Source organism: Xenopus laevis, chromosome 1L, assembly GCF_017654675.1.
Source record: "Xenopus laevis strain J_2021 chromosome 1L, Xenopus_laevis_v10.1, whole genome shotgun sequence".
In the NCBI taxonomy this organism is placed as follows: domain Eukaryota; kingdom Metazoa; phylum Chordata; class Amphibia; order Anura; family Pipidae; genus Xenopus; species Xenopus laevis.
Window position 1 is genome coordinate 104378637 of NC_054371.1, and position 27430 is coordinate 104406066.

General features: G+C 37.6%; 1 protein-coding gene across 1 annotated transcript in view; it reads right to left on the reverse strand.

The window, feature by feature from the left end:
• Positions 1-3069: 3069 nt before the first annotated feature.
• sh2d4a.L (SH2 domain containing 4A L homeolog) overlaps positions 3070-27430 on the reverse strand; it is a 44919-nt gene continuing 20558 nt past the window's right edge. Inside the window, exons 3-10 of the mRNA XM_018254283.2 lie at positions 23832-23991; positions 21859-22015; positions 17553-17630; positions 7720-7861; positions 5666-5864; positions 4945-5084; positions 4454-4668; positions 3070-3645 (exon numbers count right to left, since the gene is read on the reverse strand). Coding sequence (XP_018109772.1) covers positions 3553-3645; positions 4454-4668; positions 4945-5084; positions 5666-5864; positions 7720-7861; positions 17553-17630; positions 21859-22015; positions 23832-23991 — 1184 coding nt within the window. The 3' untranslated portion in view covers positions 3070-3552. The remainder of the gene's footprint in view (positions 3646-4453; positions 4669-4944; positions 5085-5665; positions 5865-7719; positions 7862-17552; positions 17631-21858; positions 22016-23831; positions 23992-27430) is intronic.

A 27430-nucleotide genomic window follows, 5' to 3' on the forward strand; every position in this document is an offset into this window, starting at 1 on the left:
ATGATAAAAGTTTACATTGAGAGCCCCTGGAGGAGCACCTTTGCTCCATTTAACAGCTTGTTGCTGCCATCTGCTGTCATAATTATGCATTAACAAAAAAAAATGTTTTACCTCCAATAAATATGGCTGAAAGTGTATAGCGCATAAAGGGACGCTAATTTATCTGCATTTTTATTAGAACATGAGTGGAATTTTAGTTGGATCTGGGAAGTGCTGGGTAGTAGGGATGGGCTGATTTTTTTTTGCCTTGACGCCAATAGACTTGTATTGCGCCGTGCGTCAAAACTTTTTTTGACACCCATAGACTTTAATGGGTGTCAGCAACATTTCGCCGGCGGTGAATTTTTGGTGACACGAAACAGGTCAAATTCGCCCATGCCTACTGGTTAGTGTATGCTGCCACACTAAAACCTGTTTGCAGAGAAGGTTCTCCAGTGAAATCTGTCCCTTCAAGTTTTTTGCCTAGTAAGTGCTGGTCATAGCTATGGCAGATGAGGTGTTAATTGTCCTGTTTTTCAATATCTAAATGTTTGAAGTTATGCACTTGGGTACCTGTGAAAAGCTCCTGACATTCAGTTTACAAACCCCGCAATATTATCAATGCTCCATGTAATCCCAGTTTACCAAACAGCCCCATGTCTGTGTACAGTAAATGAAAGTTTAAATGTGTTTTTCAGAGTTCTTTATTTTTACAGATGGCTGAGGGTAGTGGAAGTAAGAATAGCATCCAGTGTCGGACAGGCCCACCACAGGGATACCAGGAAAATTCCCGGTGGGCCCAGGTGTCAGTGGGCCCTTGTGCTGCTAATCATTTGGCCTATTTCATGGCCATTCCTTGTTTCTATGAGAACAAAGAGGCCAAATAGATTGAATAATAGGTTAGTATTTAGTATGTAAAGAAAAGAGACTAGGAGAATAGAGGTTGAGGTTGAGGAGAGGAAGAATAATAGTAATGACAGTGGGCCCCTGGTCTAAATTTTCTTGGTGGGCCCCTGGTCTAAGGTTTTTGGGTGGGCACCTGGTGTCCCAGTCCAACACTGATAGCACCAGTCAGTAGCTAAGAATATTCAGATTTATAAATCTGCCACTTGGTATGTTTATATTAGATTTAGTCAGAATACAGATTTGTTAGAATCAAACTTTTGAATGCTTCTCCCATTTGAGTCGTGATTTCAGTTTAAAGCAATGGAATTGGCGTATTTCAATATATTAACTGCATGCTATGTTTATGCTATCAGTTATGGTCTGAGTGGGTCTGAACCCAGCAGCCAAACATAATGTCATTTGACCCTGCTGAATTCAAAGTACTGGACTGAATATATGAATAACTATGAACTGAATACCTGTTACATATTGAATATATTTGTTACACACTGCAATGATTTTGGGTGGCCCTGTGTTATGGTTGCTTAAATACATTTAGTGCTGGGCCAACAGTACCGGAGCTCATCCACCCCTTCCGCAGCACTGCCATTAAAAATGTGGAATCTTCATTTGTGCCTTTATTTGTCCCTGGCTTGTCATACAAATACTTTTACATTACTTGCTCTTTCTGAACAAAGCATGGTTACAGAAGCCTGTGGAACAAAGCATGATATTTTTGGTGGCACAAACACTATAAACAACTAGTTTTCCCGAAATAAGTAAAAACAGCAGAGCACCAGCCGACTTGTGATTGTATACGGTACTGAAATGGGACTTTTATTTCTAATTTATTTGAAGCAGTCTAAATAAAATGGAGTCTATCAGAAAGTATTTGAGGTTGGTGATATCTGTTATGTTTGGGTAAAAGACCCCTTTACGGTTATTGCCACTGTATTATTGGCAGTAGTGCGCAGTGGAAACAAATCATTTCCAATGAAAAGACCAGGGCAGTTAATTCAAACATATTTTTATTCATTACACATTCTTTATACAAAATATTTACTGAACAGACCTTTATGTAGCATACTGGCTTTATATCTTTAAGAACCTATTGGGTAAAATAACATATGGTGTTTATGGAAATAGTGCACAATGCAAATCATTATTGTGTTGAATGTATTAGAATCTATATAAGTAATAGAAAAAAATGCTTTTTTTTGGCGCCACAGTACTTTTGTATATAATAAACCTTCTTCCTGGAACAATCATAATGTTGGCAAAGGCCACCACCTTCAAGTATTGATATGTGTACATAAAGGAGGGCATGTAAGACAAACGTCTCCAGTGTTAATAACATCCTGGATTTATCAATTTCAAAAGCTGGCAATAAAACTGTTGGTTTATTTCTGGAAGGGTCAAAAGGCAAAGCAATCACACTGCCTTCTGACTAGAGAATTTGACAACATGGCAGCCATATTTATTTTTATAGATTATAACCAGAAACTATGACATGGCATCTTACCTGCTGAAAGGGAAGCTGTAAGAAATATTACGCACCTTGTTATATATATATATATATATATATATATATATATATATATATATATATATATATATATATATAAACCAAATTGCTGTACAAAAAACGCACAACCAGGTCTTTTCAAAGGTGTCCAAAAAACCAAAATTTTATTTCGACGTTTCGGCTTCTATACTGAAGCCTTTCTCAAGAGGTGTGCACAGTGCAAGTAACAGTCAATATTTAAACACAAAATGGCGCCAAAATTCACAGTATGACGTCATGACCTCATGTGGGCGTTACCCAGTGAATGAGTATAAGTAAAGTGTACTAAAAAAACGTTTCCCCTATGTGGTTATAGGGGAAACGTTTTTTTAGTACACTTTACTTATACTCATTCACTGGGTAACGCCCACATGAGGTCATGACGTCATACTGTGAATTTTGGCGCCATTTTGTGTTTAAATATTGACTGTTACTTGCACTGTGCACACCTCTTGAGAAAGGCTTCAGTATAGAAGCCGAAACGTCGAAATAAAATTTTGGTTTTTTGGACACCTTTGAAAAGACCTGGTTGTGCGTTTTTTGTACAGCAATTTGGTTTACATAATTTTTTGAATTCTGCACCCAGGCAGTTGTTGCTACATAACGAGTGCTCCAGTTTTGTGTACCTATATATATATATATATATATATATATATATATATATATATATATATGACTGTACTGTTGCTCTTTGCTGCTGTTGCTCTTTGCTGCTTTGTGCAATAAGAAAAGTCAGTTTCTGGCCACAAGCCTTAGGTAAAATTATAACACACTGCTGGTACAATCTACAAGCTCCAAAAATGATCTAAATGTTTTTGAAAGACTTTGAATAGCCATTGGTATTACTCCATACACATTTCAAATATAATTCATGAGTATGTTAGCAGTGTGGAACCTGATAAACTGTCTTTTATTGCAACAATGTTCGTGACATAATTTATATCTTTACCATGTCCCTTCATCCATTAGGAAGTCCATTATAGGTCCAGATTTGCTCAGTTACAGAAATTGAAAACGAAATCTACTATAACTATGCAGTCCTGCTGCTATAATACTTGTTGTTCACGAAGGCACAATCATCAACTAAGTGGTTTTCTCCTCTTAGGCACATGTGGGCAGTGGTTTCATTCCAGAAGATCGCTATAATCACAAACTCCTTTTCTTTGGCCACATGGATAGCGTAGCAACTCCCTTCCCAATGAAGGAATAGGCTCAGTCTGTCAAAATAAATATGATTAAACAATTATTTTTCCACTTAAGAAACATTCCAGTTTAAACACTAAATAATAGCCACAGGGAAATCTAAATATACTGGGCTGGATGTAGTGCCAAACAAGGAAATAACAGCTACAGCTCCTTAAATTAATATAAAGTGCCATCTTACATGTTACTGGAGTAACCAGTAACCAACTGTGAAATGTTAGAGAGGCTAAGGGCATGCTTTGTCCCTTATAGATTTGACTGATGGAACTGAACTCCACGGGCATCTTTCATTGGATCTTGTCAGAATGACATAACGCAGGAGACAAGTCGGATGTAGTAGCAGGCATCCAAATATAATGTAAGTGAACGAAAAGTCACAGGTAAAAACTACACACAATACGACTGTTGGATAAAGACGCAGCTTTCTATGTTCATATCCGACAGTCGTAGTTTTTACATGAAACTTTTCGTTCACTCACATTATATTTGGATGCCTGCTACTACATCCGACTTGTCTCCTGTGTTATGCCATTCTGACTCCTGATACTATACAGTATCAGGAGATATGCATGAAACGGTAATACTATAATACTATAATAATGTTTAAGAAGAAAGATCCTGAGGGGAGTTGATACATCAGGACTATAACTGTGTCATATTCCACATTACCTACTTGCTCAGAAAAGCTATTGTTTGCCTGCAGACTTATCTTACTCCAAAGAGCACATACAGTTTAATACATTTAGTTGGAAGTTGTCAGAAGGGCTTATATCCCCATTAAAGGAACAAAGCTGTACTCGAGTATAAATGTCTAATGCCTACCTTGTGATATTCAACAAGATCAGCCAAAGTAGCGTGCTGCAGTTGATCCACTCCCAAAAAGCTATATGAAGTAGCAGAAGCATCTATAAGAAAGTGTGCGCATCCTTCTTCAGAACAGTAAGAAAGGACATAGCCTTGAATCTTTTCACTGACACGCAAAAGGAAGCTTCCATGACTTTTCAGAAGTTCTTCTGATTCTTGGCGAGATATGATGCCTATACACAGCAAATAAAAAAAATATTCCATAATAATTGGGCAAAGACAAAGTAAAATCATCAAGACTCAACCCCACAGTGGTGACAGGTTTGTGCTAATTGAGGTGTTCAACAATGTTGTCAAGTGAAAGTGACCTGCAAGATTTCTAGAGAAAATTCTAGGGAAAGTATTAGAGCCCTTAAAAGACAGTAAGGGGCAGATAAAAATAAAAAATCATACTCTAAATGGATAACCAAAGGAAAAAATATTTAAAAAAAGAACTATGAAAATCTTACCATGAAACCAAGACTCAATATAAGACCCAGACTTATCCCATCCTGCTTTTGCAGGTAACTGCTCTTCTTTAAACCATTTAATGATATTTTCTCGGTTGGTGGCAGAATTCAGCCTTCTAATGCACTGTCGCCTTTCCAGTCTAAAAAATAAATAAATATTAAAGAAAGGTGTCTTTAAGAGAAACACTTAAATAGGAAGCTAAAAGGAATGCTAAGAAATATGTTCTGGTTTCACTGGGTCATGTGTTATATGAACATGATAGGGAACTTGCCTGGCAATTAAAGTGAGTAAAGTGAGCATTGTTTACAGTTTAGTAGCTAGTTAACATTAGTGTTTTTATAGGAGAGTATTACCAAAGTCTATGCATTAAAGCAATGTTTTTTATTTCAGCGTATTTGGTATGCCAGTGAAAAATACAGTATTTTGAATTAGCCTATATTATATCACCCAGTTGTTCTATTATATGTGCATGAGTAATGTGTTCTATATTGTTGGAAATTATTTGATCCAATACAGCTCGAACTTCTTGTATTTCTACACAGTAGTTTGTTTATAGTAACTACAGTAGTCGTCTGAAACAAACACACCAGTTATTACCAGTGCAGTGCAACAGTACATTAGATTTTAATTACTTTGATACACTTTTGAAGGATTTAAGTACTGAATCCACAGACCTGCATACAAAATTCATAATACTTATTACTTGTTTATACATATTACCTGTTTATATTACTGTTATTTGCAGGTGTAACTAGTTTTGGCTTTGGTGGTAGAGGTGGCCGTTTTACCGCTCCAAAGTTCTTGGCTGTGTCAGCCACTCTGCCTCGCTCAATTCCCTGCATTGATAGTCTCTTATAATCATCCCGTGCTTGTTTAGCCACTGATCTTCTTCGTTCGTCTGCTATCTTTGACTTACGTACTGGGGATAACATACGACAACTTAATTCCTATTATGACTCTTATAGAACCGCAAATATATCCAGCATTTATCTCATTATGGGCAGAAAATTCAAAATAAACCCCAAAGTCTGCTCCAAATATGATCAAATTGTTACAAAAGTTATGTTAAAGGTGAACTAAACCCTACCTCACCCTCTCCTTCACTCCCCTCTCCAAGCTCCCTCCCCACTGCATCTATTCTGTTCAGAAGTCTACCTTTGTGTTGACCAGCTATAAATCTGCAGAGTTGGACAGTTCAAATTTACCATCTCCTGATTCTCTTCTGTCAATGGGGATACGGATCTTCCAGGAGCATGTACAGTAGCTGATTCAAAACATTGGTTCAATTGCTCATGCTCCTGTAAGAGCAGTCTCAATGCTCTAACCAAAGAGGATCAGAAGTCAGGGGATGACGACCCCTGACCCCTTTGAACTTTGCTGTGCAAATCTGCAGATTTATTGCAGGTCAGCACACAGGGAGACTTCTGAAAAGAATAGATGCAGTAGGGAGGGAGCTTGGGTGGGGGCAGTGTAAGGCAGACTAGGTTTAAGTTCTCCTTTAAAGTGCATGCATATCAGAGCCAGTCCCAAAATTCTGTTATCATATGGAAGAATCCTTTATTTTATATAAATAGTTATATATAAACTGATACATATGTCATTCAGCTGTTTTCCAATGAACTACTGTACATGTGCTGGTGCAGTGTGTCAAACAGATACATCAATAACGTCTGCTCAATCTGTATTCCGGTGTGTTGGCCTCTGCAAACACTTGCCTTAATAATGCTGTAATTAATCATTATAGCCATTTAGTTGCCTCATTGTCACGGAGAATGTTCATTTACTTATTTAACAGTGGTACAAAAAAAATTGCCTCCAAAAAATAGGCAATATGCAGAATGTTTTCAAATCAGCAATTATTTTTTCAAATCATATGTCTTTTTAAATGTAATATTTTTATAATAATCTTAGAAAAAGACCACAATTGATAAGTGATTATTATGGCTGCTATCACCCCCAAAGAGCTGGGAATGACGGAAAAGAGGACTTTCCATACTCTTGTTTTATTTCGGGGGCACATTGTCCAGCAAGTTTGATGTGCTTCTGATCTCTCCTTTGTCTTTTTCATAGCTGATTCTCTTTGCAGTGTTGCTTATACTTAAGATGAAAAGGTGAAACCTACAGCTGAATGCAAAAGTTTGGGCACCCCTTGTCAAATTATATGTTTAGTTAATTTTGTAAGTGAAAAGAAGCAAACACCTAGAGCAGGGATCAGTTTGTTAAAAACAACATATTTGTTTTATATAGTCAGATCTTATTTCACAAATGTTAAAACATAGAATAAAAAGAAAATAGAAAATTGAGGAATACACAAAAGTGTGGCAGCCCTTCCACTTGGCTAGAAAAGTCCTAGTCCCTAATTACTTTATAAGTCGTTAATAGCATAATATCTCTGACATTACAAAGACCCGGAGGAAGGTTTAGCTGACACAAGGATTAGGAAGTTGCGCTGTTCCATGGGGCAGTAGTGTTTGCACAAATATGTTTTGCATGGAAGAAGAAGCCTTACCTGTGACCTCATCACAAATGTCAACAGCAGCATTTGAAGGAAAAAAAACACTGTTAAACATGAAGATGGATCGATTATGCCTTGAGCTTGTGTGGCCGGAAGTGCACAATAACTACTTGCTTTAACATTTGAAAATATGGTTTAACATATTGGTTCCTGCAGTACTTGCTTACTGCTTTTTACAAAATTAACCTAAATACTGTATGTGAGTTTGGCAAAGGGTACCGAAACTCTTGCATTCAACTATATTTGCACAGCTACTTACATGATTCCTGCCATTCTTTATCTTCTTTTTCTAATTTGTGTTTTACTTCTTGTGCTTCTTTCCAGTTCATATATATTTCTTGAGTTCTCTCTTGAAGCCTGTCATTCTCTTTTTCTTGGACTTTCAGATTATTTTCTTTTTTCTGTAACAATACACAATAAGGAACTGGTTTGTTAAAACCTTTTTGAAAAAAAAACAAGCTGAAGTATGGGGGGTGGGTTTTCCCTGCCAAATTAAGCCCCCCCCCAAACTCATGCAAACCAGTTCAGGTGATCAGTAAGTTTGGCTAGGTAATAAACTGACTCATAAAACTTCACTTTTAATATTTACTTTAAAAACCAACTGTCCATTGGACAATGTCAACATAGCAAACCTATGCCCCTGAAGAAGCCATATAGTTGGCGAAACACGCAGCATAGGTGGACGGTGGGGGACCTAGATCCCATCCGTTCCCAGCGTAGACAGGTAGCACTTACTACTGGGGAACTGGGCATTTGAAGAGAGGGGGAGCAGAACATTTTTGATGCGTACTTTTCTTTAACTTCTCTCGATTAATCCGCACACACCTAGCGGTTTCAAGTTAACCCCACCTACCACCTATTAGCGTTTTTTTAATCTGTGTCCTGCATTGCACTTATTTGTTAATGGCAGTGGGTTTGTACATACTTTGGTTTGGTTTGCTATGTTAACATCGTCCAATGGACATTTGGTTTTTAAAGTATCTATTAAAAAGTTTTATGAGTCAGTTTATTACCTAGCCGAACCTACTGATAACCTGAACTGGTTTTCATGAGTTTGGGGGGGGGGCCTTAATTTGGCAGGGCTAACCTACCCACTATACTTCAGTGTTTTTCATGTTTGTTATATAGCTGAAACCTGCAAGTGTAATATATATCTTTTGTCCGTACCGTTTTTTTGAGCTCAACCCTACAATTGAAAAGAAACAAGCAGGCAAAATATTTATACAGGTATGGGACCTGTTATCCAGAATTCTCGGGACCTGGGCTCTTTCTATAATCTGCAGTCTGCTAAATATAAACATTAAATAAACCTAATATGATTGTTTTGTTAGGTTCAAGCCAAATGTACTATTTTATTGTTACAAAGAAAAAATCAATCATTTAAATTTTTTTAAATTATTTGATTAAATTAAGTCTATGGGAGGTGGCCTTCGTGTAATTCAGAACTTTCTGGATAACAGGTTTCCTGATAATGGATCCCATACCTGTTCTACACAACTGTGTTGAATACTATATTCAACTATGAAAGTGCATGCTGTGCAATTTGAGAGGTTTGGAGAGATCTTTATCTCTACTTTTCTCTTGTAAGTAGCTGGGGTTGAAGGTCAATACTAAAGTAAACCATACCACAGAGGCTTACCCAGTGTATGGCCAGATTTAAGGTGTTTTAAAGTTTATAGACCTCATGGTTGGAATAAATCTCACGCATCTGACGTCATACAGTGATAATTTTAGTACAGTATTGCATTGTGCAGTAACATTTGTCCTAGTCTCAACTTGGAATTCACAAGCACAGTTTGTTATGCTACTAATGTAAAAAAAAGTTCATGCTAAAACTATATATTTGTTTTTGGCGCACCCAGGAGACATGGAGCTTTCCAATTTCCTATTATATATATAGTATACAATAACATTCAATTTACGTATTTCTCCATATTTTTTTTTTATTTTCTTAGGTCATATCTTACTATATAAGTCAATACAAACATTCAATCAGATTTAGAAAATTTAAGTTGTTCTGAAAAAATGTGCCTATACATACACACAGTTGGATGCAAACATTTGGGCATCCCTAGTCAAATTGCATACTTTACTTTACAGTACACTTTGTGGGCAAGGTGAGACTTGGGGTGTATATCCATCTGGCCAGTAGATGTCACTGTGTGCTAAATTTATATTGCATAATCATACCACCCAACATTTTGGAAATAGAAAGAGGGACAATAAGATCTGCAACATTTTTTTTGACCATGCTCATTTTTGTGGCAACACCCCCTAATTACCATGTTCATTTTACAAAATTTGGCAGGTTATGAAAGTTTGAACACATTTCTGAGGTTCTTATCTGTTATTACAGTTTTGCTAATGAAGGTGAATTGCCCTTAAAGCTGCAAGTCACAGTTTCCCCAAGAGACCTGCTTATCTTAAATTATTACAATTGTTACTTTGATTATCATAAATTGCTACAAAAGTATCCAAGTGTACCCGCCACATATTCTGGGCTCTCTGCCAAAAGCCAACTAAACTAGAAACTTTGTATATTTTTCTGGCTGTTCAGTGCAGGAGATCAAAGAGAAAGTCAGGATATTTCAGTAACAATCCGGGACTGCAGGTTGAGCTGTCACAATCGGGACTGTCCAGTGAAAAACAGGACACCTGGGAGGTATGGTGTAATCCAAGTACTTTCTTTATTTCTAGGAATTCATTTAATTAATTTGTCCAGCTAGGGGGTTGAAGTTGTTGATGAAGTACTGTTCCACCATATGCATTCCTCACTGTAAGCATAACATTCATAACAAATTACCAACAAGGATGTCTCTTCTGTTTCTACAGCAGCCTCTACCTCTTCTACCAATCTGTGGTGTGACTCCCGAGCCAATGAATTTTATATTTAATACCATAATTAGATGTTATTTATGAAGCAGCTCTTACAGCTTAAAATAATTTGCTAATTGTAAATATGGTTGCTGAATGATATAAAGTTGACCAATGTGGATACTGTAATGATGAATGAAAAAAACTATTTGTAGCAGCTTTTTATAAGTTTGCATTTATTTGTCAGTTTGATAATTTAAAGGTGACCATACATGGACAGAATTAAGATGCCAATTTGGCCCCTTCAGCAGTTTATCTGCCCATGTATGGAGCCCACTAACAGGCCTACTGAACGGCGCTGTTTCTATGTTACCAGATACTATTTAATAGAAATACTTTGCAAAAGATCTGCTTTTTGTAACAGCCCTGAAACTTGCCAGTTACTGAAGGGATCCGATCATGCTTGATTGCTTGCCAATAACTGTGCAATATGAATCAAACACCGTGAAAACTGAATTTTACAGTGTAAGTAAAGTTAGCAGCTATTTGCTGCATTAAATTTACATTTTAAATGTACATTCTGCAATACCTCACTGGGCTCTACAAATACTTGTGTACACAAAATGTAATTGTACACAAATGTAATTGCACACAAATAGAAGATTATTTCCCAGTGCACATAACCTCACTTTAGATGACATGCACATAAAATCACTCATTTGGTCTCCAAATAAAGCTTTTAAGGCCCTACCTATGCTACTTAGTTATATACAACTAACTCTTCGCCTATGGAATATGCTGAAGCAAAAGCACAACCTCGCATCTAAGTTGCCCCAGAAGGTGATTTACCTTAAGAACTAGCAAAGTGCTCTCCTTTTATAACAGATGGATAAAAAAAATAATTACTACTGAAAACCAAACTGAACCACACACTTACTATTATCCGACCCCTTTGCAAAACTAGAGAAAGAGAAAAGCCTGATTATAAAACTGCTATTACTTCACCTAAAACTTTTGAAACCTTGGCAGGAAGTGGCCTACCACAAAAAGGATTGCTATCAGCCATCTATAAATTGCTATTTCAACCTTGTACTGACCATTTCCATTCCAGTCCAAATGGGACTCTACAACAACCTCTCTCCAAAACAACCTAGACATCGATTTGGGAAAATGCTAAAAAGATTTTGACACAAGTAAGACAAAAAAGAAAACAAATATAAACTACTAATGTTCTAGTACAATAACCAAACAAGCTCCACAAACCTTTTCCAGACGATCCGCCTACCTGCTGGAGGAACTGTGGCATGCAAGGCACTCTACTTTACATATTCTGGGACTACCCACTCATTCAACCTATATGGATGGAAGTAGCTACACTGCAGAGCAACCTTCTAGGATACCCAATCCTCAGAGAGAAGGCAAACCCTTTTCACTACACACTCAAGCTTTGATTAATCAAGTGATCACAGCTACACACCTCCATTTGCCTCTAAATCGTCAGTTGTAATAGTCATCTCTATTTTTATACGTTGACGACAACGGATTTGAGTCCAGAACATCTCTTCTGAAAAACAAAAGATTTCTGCCTCAATATCTGGTCCATCTCAGGGTCAGCCTCCACTATAGCCATCTACTGGCAAACAATTACGCATCTGCTGCTGTTCTCTTAACCCGTATGGAGGGAGGTTAAGTTTTCTTTAAGTGCTGGGCTCCTCTGTAGATTTTTTGCAGGGGTGTCCGGTGTTATTTTGTTATGCTCCTGCTCTGGACATGTCAAATATGTTATGCAACAAGGCCTAATATAAAGGCAGAACCAAAGTATTCTACTGTTGAAAAATAAGCTCTGTTTTATGTCTAGGCCAGGGGTAGGCAACCCGCGGCTCCGGAGCCTCATGCGGCTCTTCATCCTGCTTGCTGAGGCTCGGTCTTGTGGCTTTGCCTGTCATGTCGTCTATACAGCCCTTGCACCTGCTAGCGGCTTCTTGAGTGTGCGACCGTGGTAAGCTAACAGTTAGCTTAACGCATTCACACACTCACGAAGCCGCAAGCAGGTGCGAGGACTGTATAGACGTCCCAGGAGTGACAGCCAAGAGCCGCAGCAAGATCATGGTCTGAACCGCAGCCACACACTCAAGACAAGAGAGGGAAGATCACCATGGAGCTTCAGAAACAGAAGTCACATTAAACAGATGAGAACAGGGCCAGACTGGGAGTAAAAAGCAGCCCCGGCCAAAAAAATCAAAGCAGCCCACACATAAATGCATTCTGGTGTTTTACTTATACACACGCATATTTTATATATGTATATATAGATATCCTGATCATTTACAGTAGGGGGTGCATGTTCCCTTATAACTCAGCCTGCAGCCTTGTGCCTTTATATGGTCACAGAACAACCCCTCAATGACTTCTAATATCCTTATCATTTACAGTAGGGGGTACATTATCCCTTATAATACATGAGTGATACTCAGAGTTCCCTGTATAACTCAGCCTGCAGCCTTGTGCCTTTATTTGGTCACAGAACAACCCCTCAGTGACTTCTAATATCCTGATCATTTACAATATCCCTTGTAATACCCACTGAACTGTTATTTTTATGTAAACAGCCTCAGCACATTTATAAAAATAAACATCACATTTTCAGAGGTAATGGCAGACAACAAGGAAACTGGAGTTCTTACTGGTCTTCTCCTTCCTGATGGGGGGGGGAGGGAGAGAGAATATGCAAAGTAGACAGCCATAAATTTCTGCAGAGGACCCCTTGTATGGGCAGTAAATAAGTGAATAAGTAATATGAGATGCAGCCGCAGCTGATTCTGATGTACATGAAATATTACATACTGAGATATTGATACAAGTTTTGCAGTTTCGTTATGAGTTTAGATGAAGTTTGCTAAATTATAAGTGTGTCTTCATTAAATAACAGACATGAGTTTTTGTTTATAAAATATATAAAAAGTTATCTGGTCTTACTTATATTCTTGAGGACGCAACTGTTGTGTCACATTGATACGGATAACTGAATTGCTGCTGAAGCAAATAAAAGTATCCACACTCTCTACTACGGCCCCTGTTCAGATATGCAGTCATGGTACTTTATTTATAAAAAGCACAATTACAAAGGCCCAGCTCCCATAAATCACAGACGTGCAGATGCATGAGTCACGTCATGTTTAAGTGCGATCCTTCGCCAGACTGCCGATGTAAACCCGCTCCCCCTCCTCAGTCTGCACAATGTAAGTTATATAATTTTGTGCTGATTGACTTTTAAGACAGGGTCCCATAGTAAGGAAAGGAATATTTGTATGCAGTCTGATGGCTGCTGCTTCGCGTTATCTCCATGATCTCCACACGGACTCAGCTATGTTCATTCAGATGCTGCCTCCTAGAGGGCTGACCGCTTGCGCATTTTGAGGCATCTTGTGGCCGGGAGCTGGTCTGCCCTGGAGACTGGATAACAGGTCCTGGGCTGGCGGTATAAACAGGGTTGGGAATGAGGAAAGCAACAGTGGCGTGAAAAAGGCATCCGGTGACCCTGCAATACCAGGGTGCCACCGCGCGGCCCACTTGACTGCAGGGTAGAGCAGCCCCTCGGGAATTTGCCCAAACGGACAGACTATCAGTCCGGGCCTGGATGAGAACACTATCATTTAATAGGGGTAATTCAGTGTTTCATTTATTTCAAAGTAGGCCTACACATACACACTGCACTTCTGTTTGTTGTATTCTGTTGTTGTAAAAGTTAAGATTAAAAAAGGTTAAAACTTTTACGTTTATAAACTGTGTTATGTTTTGCGGCTCCAGACTATTTTTCTTTAGTGGAAGAGGGGGCAAAATGGCTCTTTTGATAGTCAAGGTTGCTGACCCCTGGTCTAGGCAATAGAAAGATGGAGTATGCACCTGGGAATTGTAGCAAAAATGGGAAAGTTGTGCCCACCACTAAAGTGACCACAATTCATACAAAGAAGAGATGTCCTTTGCACCATTATCAATATATTAAGGACATTGTGACATTTTTTGCATTAAGCTACTAAAAAATGCCTTACCCTCTGACCAGTCCTACACTCAACTTTCATCTAATACATTAAGAATTCTACTGCTTCATTAGACATTTTACGTTGTTCACCACTGGGATGAAAATTAGGGAATGACCCCATTAATTGTTTGCACTGACATTGCTAATTAATTTATCTGAGAGATCCCTTCCTTTTGAATCTTGATGTAATATATATAAATGTATTTATAAACATACTCATTTGGTGTAAAGGTTTTTTATTAATGTACTTTGATCAGTGATACCCTTTGTTATGCATACAATGCAATACAAACCAGGTCTCTATTATTGTTTGTCACGCTTACCCTTAACTACAGATACACTGGATGAGGACATAGATTATTAGTAAATTCTGCACCCTCTATCACTTACAATTACAACTACTGATTTCACACAAGCTTGTATAATATGTTCAATACACAATACAGCTGGTACCATTTCCTCATTCAGCATGATAAAAAATTGATATTGAGATTGTGGGTTATTTTAATATGGTCCTGAAAACTGGATATTTGCTATAACCTTAATAAACTATTACAGGCCCGGACTGGCAATCTGTGGGGGCTGCTATAAGGTCCCATAGAAAGTCAGTATTTAGTGGGCTGGTGGGGGCAGATTGGGCCTCTATGTGGGCTGATTGGGCCTCTGTGTACCTGAAATGCTAGTATCTATTTTAATTCTCAGTCCGGACCTGAACTATTACAGTAAATGGCCAGAAAGTGCCATTTTTTTCATAATACATCTGCAACAGTAGTTATATTTCTCTCTAGTTTTCAGCAGAAAAAGGTAACCCGAAGCAGTTAATCAGATTTTGCAATGCAGTTTCTCTCATTTGAGTCTGAATGCTTCCTGTGAGAGAGAAATATTGTATATAATGATTTCTCAGTGATTCCGTAGGCTAAGTTAAAAGCACTATAGACAGCAAACCTAAGTATAAAATCTTGGTAAGCATTTACAACAGAGTTTGTACATAACAACAAAGTGACTTGCCATGCAACAAACCAAGCATTGCTGGCCGAATTTCTACATGGAAGAAAAATAAGCAGTAAGTAACATGGTGCAGACATAGAAACAGAGACATAGACTAGCCTCCAAAAATGATTATTGCTGACATTGTTAAATAACCGGGTTAGACCTTTTCAGGGGTTTGTAATATTAACAGAGAAGCTACCACACTGTTTCCCGAATGCATAACATAATTCTCTCTTTCAGGGACACCTGCCTTCTCATAAACAGAGCTTGCAGTGTCGGACTGGCCCACAGGGATACCAGGAAAACTCCCGATGGGCCCAGGTGTCAGTGGGCCCTTGTGCTGCTAAACATTTGGCCTATTTCATGGCCATTCCTTGTTTCTATGAGAACAAAGAGGCCAAATAGATTGAATAATAGGTTATAGTATGTAAAGAAAAGAGACTAGGAGAATAGAGGTTGAGTGAGGAGAGGAAGAATAATAGTAATGACAGTGGGCTCCTGGTCTAAATTTTCTTGGTGGGCCCCTGGTCTAAGGTTTTTGGGTGGGCCCCTGGTGTCCCAGTCCGACACTGAGAGCTTGTGTTGTAAATGCACATTTACAACACTGTTTTAAATACAGTTATTTTGAATTGTGTCATATGCTACAGAAAAGCGATCCCATTTGCTTGATTCCTTATAGCGGTTGTAAAAGAAAAACATAGTTAATTTGATGACTCTTAGGGCAATTATACACGTGGATGGCAAAATGCCAGAAATATGTAATTGTGTGAAAATGCCTGCCAATGTATCTTTGTACAATTTAATGAACATACCTGCAGCAATTTCAGTGTCTGGCAATGGCAGTTTATTTTTGGATGTTTAGATGCCTACATTTTAATGTAGATTACAAAACACCCTGTGTGTCATTGCCCTTATACGTAAAACTGCCTGTATAATTAACTCTTCTTTATCTTTAAACCTGAGACTCTGGCAACAGCTGGAAGAGGCTGGCTTTTACAAAGCACATTATCTGATTCTAGGGATAGGGAAAAATATGGTATTCAAAATGCTTGGGGTTTAGCGGTAAAGGTTTTTTTTTTTGTTTTTTTTTTTACACATTTGGATCACCATGCCAAAAAGCTATTGAAACTTTTAAATCAACCCAATAGGATTGTTTTGACACCTGTTTATGCTAAACTAGTTGGGATTAAGTACTGTTATTTTTATTTACTAAAAAGACAGAGCACACATTTTCAATACAAGCACTATTATGTTCGTTCATAAAAAACACAGGTATATTGCCTCTTCATTATACAGTTATAGGATCCGTTATCTGGAAACCTGTTATCCAGAAAGCTTCACATTACAGAAAGTCCATCCTGCATAGAGTCTATTTTAAGTTAATAATTCTCATTTTTAAAAATGATTTTTTTTCTCTGTATTATAATTTCAGATAATTAATCCTCATTGGATGTAAAACAATCTTGTTTCGTTTAATTACTGTTTAAATGATTTTTTAGCACAGTAAATTACGGAAAGACCTCTTATTTGTAAACGCGAAGTCCCAAGCATTCTCGGTAACAGGTCCCATACCTGTATCTTATATATAATATTCCATATGATTTCTAAAAAATATAGTACAGGTATGGGACCTGTTATCCAGAATGCTCGGGACCTGGGGTTTTCCGGATAACGAATCTTTCCATAATTTGGGTCTTCATGCCTTAAGTCTACTAGAAATTAATTTAAATAAACCCAACAGGCTGGTTTTGCTTCCAATAAGGATTAATTATATCTTAGTTGGGATCAAGTACAAGCTACTGTTTTATTATTACAGAGAAAAAGGAAATCATTTTTAAAATTGTGGATTATTTGGATAAAATGGAGTCTAAGGGAGAATTATTCCGTAATTCTGAGCTTTCTGGATATCGGGTTTCCGGATAAGGGATCCTATACCTGAATACTTTTAAATTTTTGGGGTTCTTCGACTAAAGGCTTTACTGTAAAAAGCCTCTAACACTGATGCAGGTGGACATCAGTACAGAAAATGCCATGTACATAAAACATAAAAATAGTTGATAATAAAATTCAGGTCTGTTTTATGTTACTTTTGTGAAGCTTTTATGGTGTTTGCCAACTAATTAAAGTACATTCAATGAATACAATGAATGTGCTGACATCAAGTTATTCAAATATGATCTGCATTTAGCCCTGTAAAATGACCTTAACCAAAATTTTTAATGTATCATACTAGTATGGAATAATCTTACCTGTTTTACTCCATGTGTATTTTTGCTGGTGGCAGCTGAAAGTATGTCTTCAACAGTTCTTGATTTCTCATTGATTGACTGGAGAATGAATCACAGTATGCATTGAAAGTCAGAACCCAACCGGCATAATTGGTCACCATCAAAGCAAGCACAAAAATAATGTGCACCCATTAAAGTGCATAAGCCATACAACCACATTTAGAGGTGCGGGCTGAATAAAATAATTTTTTTTCATAAGTTATATTATATAAATTATATATATAATATGCATGCAAATTACTGCAGACTGGATAAAATTGCAATTAAAGCAGCATGTTCTGTGGTATTCATCGTAATCACTAAAAAAAATATGGAGTTTTGGAAATACTTTTTGAATTAGCTTTTTGACCATTCAGTACAATTCAACCCAAAATCTCTTGGGCTGCCAATTTGTAGTCAACCTCCCCAGAGTCTCACCACCCTAGGTGGTGCTTTTCTTAAAAAATACTGTACATATTTTTATTTTTACCCAGGGTATTGTAAGGTAGCACACCTTTTTTTTTTTTTAAGAGATGAGGAGCACCACCATGGGGTGCCTGGTTAGTAACTAGAGAAAACTCAAACTGGACATCTACAAAACTAAACATGATACAATTTAAAACCCCAACACATTGCATTGATTATATTGTCATTACATACACACATATAATAATATATTGATTATATTATATTGTCTTTTTCTACATAAAAAAAATTTGGGGCACACTTTCAGCTGAAACAAGGCCTTGGTGGGCCCCAATGTATGTACTCGGTTATCTCCACCATATAGCCATGTTACACCAACATAGTTCAGTACATTTTATATACAATGGTTTGAATTGTGCAGCTTAACACACTACCCAATTATGTGGGTACACATCATATACTCCCTGCTTGACACGCCCCTTTTTTGCCATTTCCTGTATACGAACCGTTGTTTTTTTTAGCACCATGAAATCACTTTGAGAAAGGCTGGTGCCACAGCCGAAACGTTGGTTTTTGTGCCCACAATAAACACTTTTTTGATTTTTCTTGTAAGACCTGTGAGTGCTCTTTCGATGGACTAGAAAAGCCGAATTTTAAAACCCAGAAATTCGGCTCTTAAAAGTACAGGAGCAGCTTTTTGCTGCCCCTGGAAATGTTACTGGTGCTGCCGCCTGAGGCGAGCGCCTCAGGCTGCCTCATTGGCCGAGCACCCCTGCCTTTTCAATGGCTTAGGCCCAAAACTGCACTACATGCTCAAGAAGAGGTCTTACCTGAGATTTATAAAGGGTTGAAACCATGTTTTTCCACCTCAAATGCCATTTTTTATGCAAGACAGTACTTTATTCACTTTAGTAGCCACTGACTGACACTGCCTAGAGTTTGGCATCCACAGAAATCTCCAAATCCTTCTCAATTAATGAGACTACCAGTAAACAATTATTATTGTATATTACTAGCATTTAAGCTATTTCTACCAAAGTGCATAACATAACCTTGCCTTTATGAACACTGAACCTCAATTGCCAGTTTGCTGACAAGTTCTCGAACTTACTCAAATCTTTCTGCAAAGAAAAAGCATTTTGCATGGAACTAACAGTTCTGCACAATTTTCATTTCATCAGCAAAAATAGTAGACAGTACTAACAATGTAAAACTCAAGGTCATTTATGTACAAATTAAAAAACAAAGTACCAAGGAAAGACACACGTCCCATTCTAAATTGTTTATTACCATCACTCTTTGAACTCTATCCTTCAGCTAGTTTTCTATCCATATACAAATATGTTCCAGGCCAAGATACCTTAATTTAACCATTAACCTTCTGTGTGGTACTGTTTCCAATGCTTTAACAAAATCTGGCACTGGTAATATCAATATCTACCTCACAAGAAATAAACATGGAGTGAGTTGCTTAAATTTCCCTGTTTACCTCAAAACATAATAAGAACCACACATTTTGTGTGATTAAAATATTTTCAATACAAGCCCTACCGATTAAACACATACAAGTGTGTGTACTGAGAATACAGTACATCATGTTTAGAAGAAGTTATTATTTCCCATACTCAATGGTAAAAAGGATAAACAAACAGAAGCAGAAACAAAAACAGAAAAGACCAAACAACATTTCAAAATGCCACTGCCTAGAGTATACTATACCAAAAATAAAATCCCATGTCCCACTTGGAGAAAAATTGCTTACCAAGATTAGTCCAAAATTTCACCACCTTTAGTTAAGCTGACCATACACAAAATTATATGATGGTGCCATTCTGCCTAAATTGTTTCCCACCAATTTTCAGCAAACCATCTTGAATCTCATCTGTCTAATCCGTAGTGAGAGTTCATCTGCTGTCCCCCACATAAAGGGGCCATGCATGAGCCGATAAAAGCTGCATCTGTGTGTTGATGCAGTTTAAGATCTGCAGGATAGCATAGCTGTAATTATGGTCCAACTATTGGCCCACCAATCAGTACAATATTAGTGAAATATCTGCTATTTTTGCAGCATCGTCAAACAAGCAGATCTTCATTTGAATGGCCATCTTTACACTGGGACCCTCTCCTATTCTGTTGTTGACCGATTTTATCAGTGCAATCTGGCCATCTACAGTATGTCTGTGGCCAAGCTGTATATATGAATTAGGCTGATATATGGCCATATAGTGTAGGCTTTACATTCCCAAGTTCAATTTGGGTTGAATGATATTCAACATACTTTTTTTTTTGCTAAACAGTGTAGAACAATGAGACTTTCATTCTTTATTTAATCCTATGTAACCTCTATATTTTACCACTGTTGGTGGAGAAGGCAATTAATCAAACTAAACACAAGCCCTTTTTATTTGAATTGTGTTGAACAAATGTATGTTGCCTGTTTACATTGCAACCTCTTGGGGTGAAGGGATGGTAGCTCATGCACTGTATCAAAACCTATTGTATCTGTAAACGGGATACAAAGACACTATTGCAAATGCAAGGTTTGTGTGGGGGATGGCAGAGATAGCTGAACATATAGACCTGTAATTGTATAGCATCTGGAACCTCTAGTTTACTTTTTGCCAAAATGTCTCAATATTTTTAGTGAGATAAGGCATGTTCCTTCCCTGGAAACATGGGATGCATTTTTATATTACATCTGTGATGTGCCTAGGATAGTGCCTTGGGAGAGTGGCCCTCGGATGCCTATAAAGAAAAAAAAATACCAAAGTGTTCTAAACGTACTAGTCCACCTCCAGAAATATGGAGCCGGCCAGGCACCCTAGGCACATGGATGAGCAGGCTGAGCACCACTAGGGAACAAGGGTTTGGACCAGGGGTAGGCGAAAGAGATACGTACTTGGCGCCCCCACTTTTGTTGTGCCCTAGGCACATGCCTCTTCTGCCTACCACTAGTTCCAGCCCTGCATCCAGCACACAGTTTTTGAAAGTGTCCATACAAGATGATTTTCAGTTTACAAGAAATGAGACAGAACTCTTATTACAGTAAAATGATTTTCTTTTACAGTATGACATGGTGGATCTGTAATGTTAGTGACTGTCTACAGGGGCGCTCCACCAATGAGGCGAGTTGAGACACTCGCCTCAGGCGGCAGCGCCCCCCTGGTTGCCAGGGGCGGCAAAAATGCCGCTCCTGGTAACTAAGAGCCTAATTTCCGGTTTCAAAACGGAAATTCGGCTCTTCTAGTGCAGAGGGCGCTATTGCGCTCTCTGCACTAAGCGTCGTGGACCGCCCCTGCCCTCTCCGACGCTGTAAAGGTTAGAAATAATCTTGTAGTTCCATGAAGTGTATAAAAGTTTTCGTACCTCATGTACCTTGTATTCATGGCACTCCTCCCAATCAAAATTGACATAGAGGGGAAAAAACACCTCTAGCACACATGTAAGGCTGTAATTTGGTGTCACTTTTAACAGTTCTGCTATTTGTTATGTTCCCTTTTTATTGTACATTACCAAAACATGCCACTTTTATAACGAGTATTTCATATTAAAAAGAAATGATAAATTATAAGCAATCAGTATACAGGAGAATCAGTATACAGGATGTTTTAGGTTTCTAGAGTGCTGCACAGTGGCAAAAAAGGGTTCAGTCTAATATTCAATGCTTAAAAGAAATCAGCCGAAGTATTTTACAAGGTGTGTAGAGAATATATTCAGTTTGCAGAATAGTTAATTATAAACTTGAGCAAGCCCTTTAGAAGTGTGTGCTAAGAGAAGGCTGAAATATTTCACAGTGGGTTAGTTTACAGGTCTTTCAAAAAATGATTAGTTCTTGTTAGGGATAGAGATTATAATTCCTTACCTGTTTTTCATCTTTATTGATTTGTTGATTGGTTATTCTTACATTTTCATTGACCATTTTCTTGTTTTCAGTGCTTTTTTTTAGTATGTCTGTGGTGGTGTTTTGAGGTTGCAGTGTCATGGTAGACAGTTTGGACAATTCTGATTCTTGCTTTTTCCTGAGAGGCAAACATTGCTGTACAATTAGATTAGTAAATGCAATTTATGTCTAAGAAAAAATCATGTAAAACTGCTACCTAGTTATTTTCTTAAGTAAGAGTTCAAACTTACACTTTGAAAATGTAAGCCAAGTAAATAAGAAGTAAGACTCAGATGGGTCACATATACTTTTAAAAAATTAGCCAATCCTAATTGCAGGCCCACAGAAGTCCATAGTGGAAGCACATGTGCCTTGACACCTGCCACTTCTAGCATCAAAACTTCTATTGCTTCCATATAGGAAATTTTGGCGCGACCTGCACAGAGCAATATGGCGCAAGATAATTATGTACTTTACACCACTGACCAGGGTTCCCTTTACTTATATTTTTTTGTGCAAACTTAATGTAATACAATGTGATATGACGTGAAAGCAATCTGCCCAATATTTGTGAATGACTTATATCTCATAATGGCAATGTTGTCCTTCTTGCCTGCTAATTGTAAAGGAGGCCTTCTGTGAAATAAATCCACAGAAATACTTACCTTAACCACAGATGGTCAGTTTTCTCTGTAACAATGAAAAGGGTGCTTTAAACCATGGGCTTATTTACCAATGGTTCACAAATTTGTAACTGGGCACTAACCCAGGGCAGTCATTCACATTTTGCTCTCATTACTCTTGCTGCAACTGACTGAAAATAGTTAGTTACTGATTGGAAGCAAGATAAGATATAACCATGACCACTTAGCATGTCATGCAAGGAAGGTCTTGAACATTGCCCTGAGACTTTGCATTATTCAAGAACTGTGCTTAAAATACCTGTAAGGTGGCATGAACATCTATTTCTATATTATATAGAGCAGATCATCAGCCATGTTGTTTCACTACAACACCCAATATTACCTTGCTCTCTTTTCTGCTCAAACATGCCTAGGCTTTAAAGAGAAAACAATGCTAAAAAACAGCAGTAGGAGTCATAGTCATACAGCAGTGCATAACATCACATATCTTCAGCAAGAAATTAATCAGTAAACGGCTCAACAATGATGAAAGCACCTGTGTAAGTTAACACAGTCACAATGGTTCTTTACATTTCACAAGGATGACTCAAAACGTTAGTATGGATTGCATAAACATACCTAAGTAAGAAATCACTTTTATTTGCAGACTGTTGCAGTTGCCTATAGCATAGTTGAGTGGACCTGTACAACCTTTACAACTTTTATTACAAAACCTCCCAAATACCAAAGTGTAGTCAGTCATATGATTGCAGATATGAGTTACCTACAAAAGTGAGCCAACACAAATCTCTGCATAGGCCAGCATTATAATTTTACCTATTTACCATCTGCATTCTGTTGGATTTTAAGGGGTCAGCCAATCCAATCAGATGTATGCATTGGTCTGTGTGTGTGTATAGTGCTCAGTAAAGAACAAGACATGCCAGTACTATGTAATCTGGCTACTCAATTAGTACCATCCTTTATAATAGTGTATTTATATTCTACAACAGTTTTGTAGCACACTTCAAAATAAACCATTGCCTGTACAGAAAAAAAAGTTACTCCAATATTGGTATTATATTCTGCTGGAATATTTTCCATTTATAGTCAATACTGGGTAAATCTGAACCTTTGCAGTAACCCATAGCAACTAATCAGTGATTAGATATTTTCAACCTGTTAAAGGTAGAACAAGGAAAGCAAATATATGACTACTCGCCTTGGTTTACTGTCCAGGTTTAAATTTGCCCCATGTTAACAATAAGGTTTACTATTTCTAAAATATATTTTCCTACCAAAAACCCAATCAATAGCAGAAAGCAAGTTTACCTTAACTCCTCTGCTTCTTTTTTTGCTTCTTTGCGTGCCCTTTCTGCAAAAATGTCATCACAGATTTCATCATAGGATTTATCAGACGGATGTTCTCCCATAACCCAGACCCAGACTTCCTGATCAGCTCCAAACTTCCAATGTACAGATTTGTTAAAGGCTACAAAGAAAGGAATTCGTAAACATATCACACACAAGATACAAGTTAATTGTGAAAAACAAATGGAACAATGTTTTATTTGGTATGCTTTATTTTTTAGTTCATTATACAGAAACATAAGATTTCTGACTTAAAGGAAGTCATAGTATAGTCAGTTAGCCAAAAATGTAACGTACAGTTAAAAGGCTGGAGTGACTGGATGTCTAACATAACAGCGAGAACACTACTTCCTGCTTTGCAGCTCTCTTGGTTTCCACTGGTTACCAGGCAGTAACTTGAGGGGGGCACATGGGTCATAACAGTTTGCTTTTGAATCTGAGCTGCACGCTAAAGATTAATTGCAAACTCACTGAACAGTTATATCCCATGTGTCCCCCCCTTAAAGTCACTGACTAACTCAGAGTTAGAGAGCTGAAATGCAGGAAGTTCTGTTCTGTTATATTAGACATCTGCACACTCCAACCTTTATAGATTACATTTTTGTCAAACTATATTAGAAACATTTTTTTATTTTGCACAGCCTATCTATTTACCCAGTTTTTATTTTTACACTGAACTGGGGTTGTTCACCTTTAAATTAACTTTTAGCATGACGCAGAGAATGAAATTCTGAGACAATTTGCAATTGGTTTTCATTTTTAATTATTTGTGTTTTTTTGGGGATTAACTCCTTTTTCGCTGCTTAGAATGTGGATGGGTGGCATGCCGCCCCTACAATCCTGCAGCCCTAGGCCCGGGCCTTTGTGGCCTCACCACAAATCTGGGCTTGGTTGCTAGGATCCTAATTACCCTAGTAACCATGCATTGATTTGAAGAAGAGGCTGGAATTTGCATAGGAGAGGGCCTGAATAGAAAGATGAGTAATAATAAGTAACAATAACAATACATTTGTAGCGTGACAGAGAATTTGTTATGTAGATGAGGTAAGTGACCCTCAAGAGTCAGAAGGCGGCAAATAATTAAAAACCTAAAAAAAAGAAAGAAATAATGCCTGAATTTCTATCTTGGGTGCCCCTAAGAGAAGTTGCTTATAATGAGTCATTCTATAACATACTAAAAGTTAACTTAAATGTGAACCAACCCTTTAATTTGGATGGAATTTGAATCTTATTACAGACAAACTAGCATAACAACAAAGGGGCTGGTACTGAAACTAAAACTCTGCAGGAATTTGGCCTTTGGAAAAGGGACCTACAGTTTTACAAGATTGTATATTTTGCTTGATGCATAACTGTGCCCTTTCTGCTCAAATTGTTTGCACTCCAGCAATTCTGTACATTCTGGCCCAGTTACTGTATCAGTTACTGTTCTGAAGCTATAGCTTTAGGGCAACACTAGGGTTCTCTAATTATAAATGTCAGCTGCAGCTGTCTCTGATTGAGACAGGTAGTGAACTTGCTAAAATGGCATTGCAATAGATGAAAATGTCATCAGTTTTCTAACACTATACCATAAATAAAGCATTGAATCATGGGATATTTTAATCACACAAGTTCCTTCTGGGAAGTCATAGTCCTCCAGCTATATACTGTTATAATGTTTGTGAGGTTTTTTTCTACCTCAAATATACTCACAACTGGAATGTTTTCTTATTTATGAAAAAACTCCAATTAATACAATCGGGGAGAAAAGCACGAAACTTGAATTGATTGTGTTATCGATGAGAAAAACTTCTAATACCTAAAATTGATCGATTTTTTGAGACTTTGACATGACTATGACAGGTTTTAGCTGGAGTATTTTTGGATTATGGCTTTTTACAGCTCCGGGGCATAATAAATCTCAAAAACGTCTATTTATTTTAATCCTGAAATATTCAAGGTTTTTACTGAAAACTACCCTTGAAAAACTTTTTCAGGAAAACACAACTCAACCTTTAATAAATAACCCCCTAAAACTATGAAAAAAACATGGCGCCCGTGAACTCCGCTGGACAGAATCTGCACCTAGGGGTAAACTGGCCATAGACGCAAACATTTGATCGTACAAATCGAGGAATCGTACGATTTTCGGACCGTGTGTGGCGAGTCCCGACATTTTTCATCTGGCGGAGATCGGTTGTTTGGTCGATCGAACAGGTTAAAAGATTTATTTTTCTTTCTATGCATAGTAATCTGTATACATCGATAAACCATATTGTATATTCTAATACAGGCATCCGTTACACTGATTATGCAGAATGCTACAAATTACAGGAATGTCATCTTTCATAGACTATTGTACACAAATAATTCTAAAGTTTAGTTCCCTTTTCTCTGTAATAATAGAACAGTACCTTGCACTTGATTGTAACTAAGCTACATTTATCCATATTGTCAGCAAAACAATCCTATTGGGTTTATTTTTTTAACAAGCTTATGGTATGGAAAAACCATGAAGATTCCTTTATCCAGAAAACCCCAGCTCCCAGGCATTCTGGATAATAGATCTTATACCTGTATAAGATTTACTTAGAACCTCAAATGTGAGGGAAGGACAAAGCTAATACGGCTTTCCTGTTGCAAAATAGTCTTTCCCATCTGATAAGGAAACAGTTTCTTTCCATTCAAAATCTGTTGAATAGGGTTCTGTTTCACTATACATGGGGTAATTTTGATCTTAAATACAAAGAAATGATTATCTAGGAAACAGCTGGCAACAGCTCTGTGCCGTACTGTGTGGTACGATGTGGTGTAGTCTGACTTTATTTGAAAGTAATTTGTTTTTACAGCACTCTAACATTGGGCCTGATTCTTAGGCCATTTGTTATTATACATGAAAATGTAGGGACATAAAAGCTAGGGCGACAAATGGAGCAATCTGTTTTGAAGTTAGGCAGGATACTGGAGATTATTAAATTATTGACTCCTTAAAACCTGTAGGGTTTATCTAATTAAAGAAATACTCCAGGTCATTTATAAACACTGGGCAAATTTGCACATGGGCAATTAACAATAGCAACTAATTGGATATTTGCTTTCATTGTTTTCCTTGCAGCTGGCTGAAAAAAGCTACCCACTGATTGGTTGCTAAAAGTATTTACAGATACTTTTACATTCCCCATCTCATCCCTCATGTTCCTCTTTGAGGGTGCTGCCATATTTGAGCTTCAGTAGTCTGTTAGCATTAGAAACCCTAACTGACATGTTGAGAAGGGACAGTCAGGTTGGCAAAACAGTCAGTCAGTTTAGAAACTTCAAATTACAATTACATACAAAAGCAGAACTGTCAGTGAAAAACGATCAACATGAGCTATAGGTAACTTTTGATGCATATTAATATTTTAAATAATATTTTTTTAGTGTCAGTATCACTTTAAAGGGGTTGTTCACCTCCCAACACTTTTTTGAGTTCTATGGCATGGCTGTATTTCTATCACAGAAGTTAAGGCTAGGGCCATACTACAGCAGATCTCTGCCAGCGGAGAATCTACTCCCACACTGCTTATACGCTCCAGCTC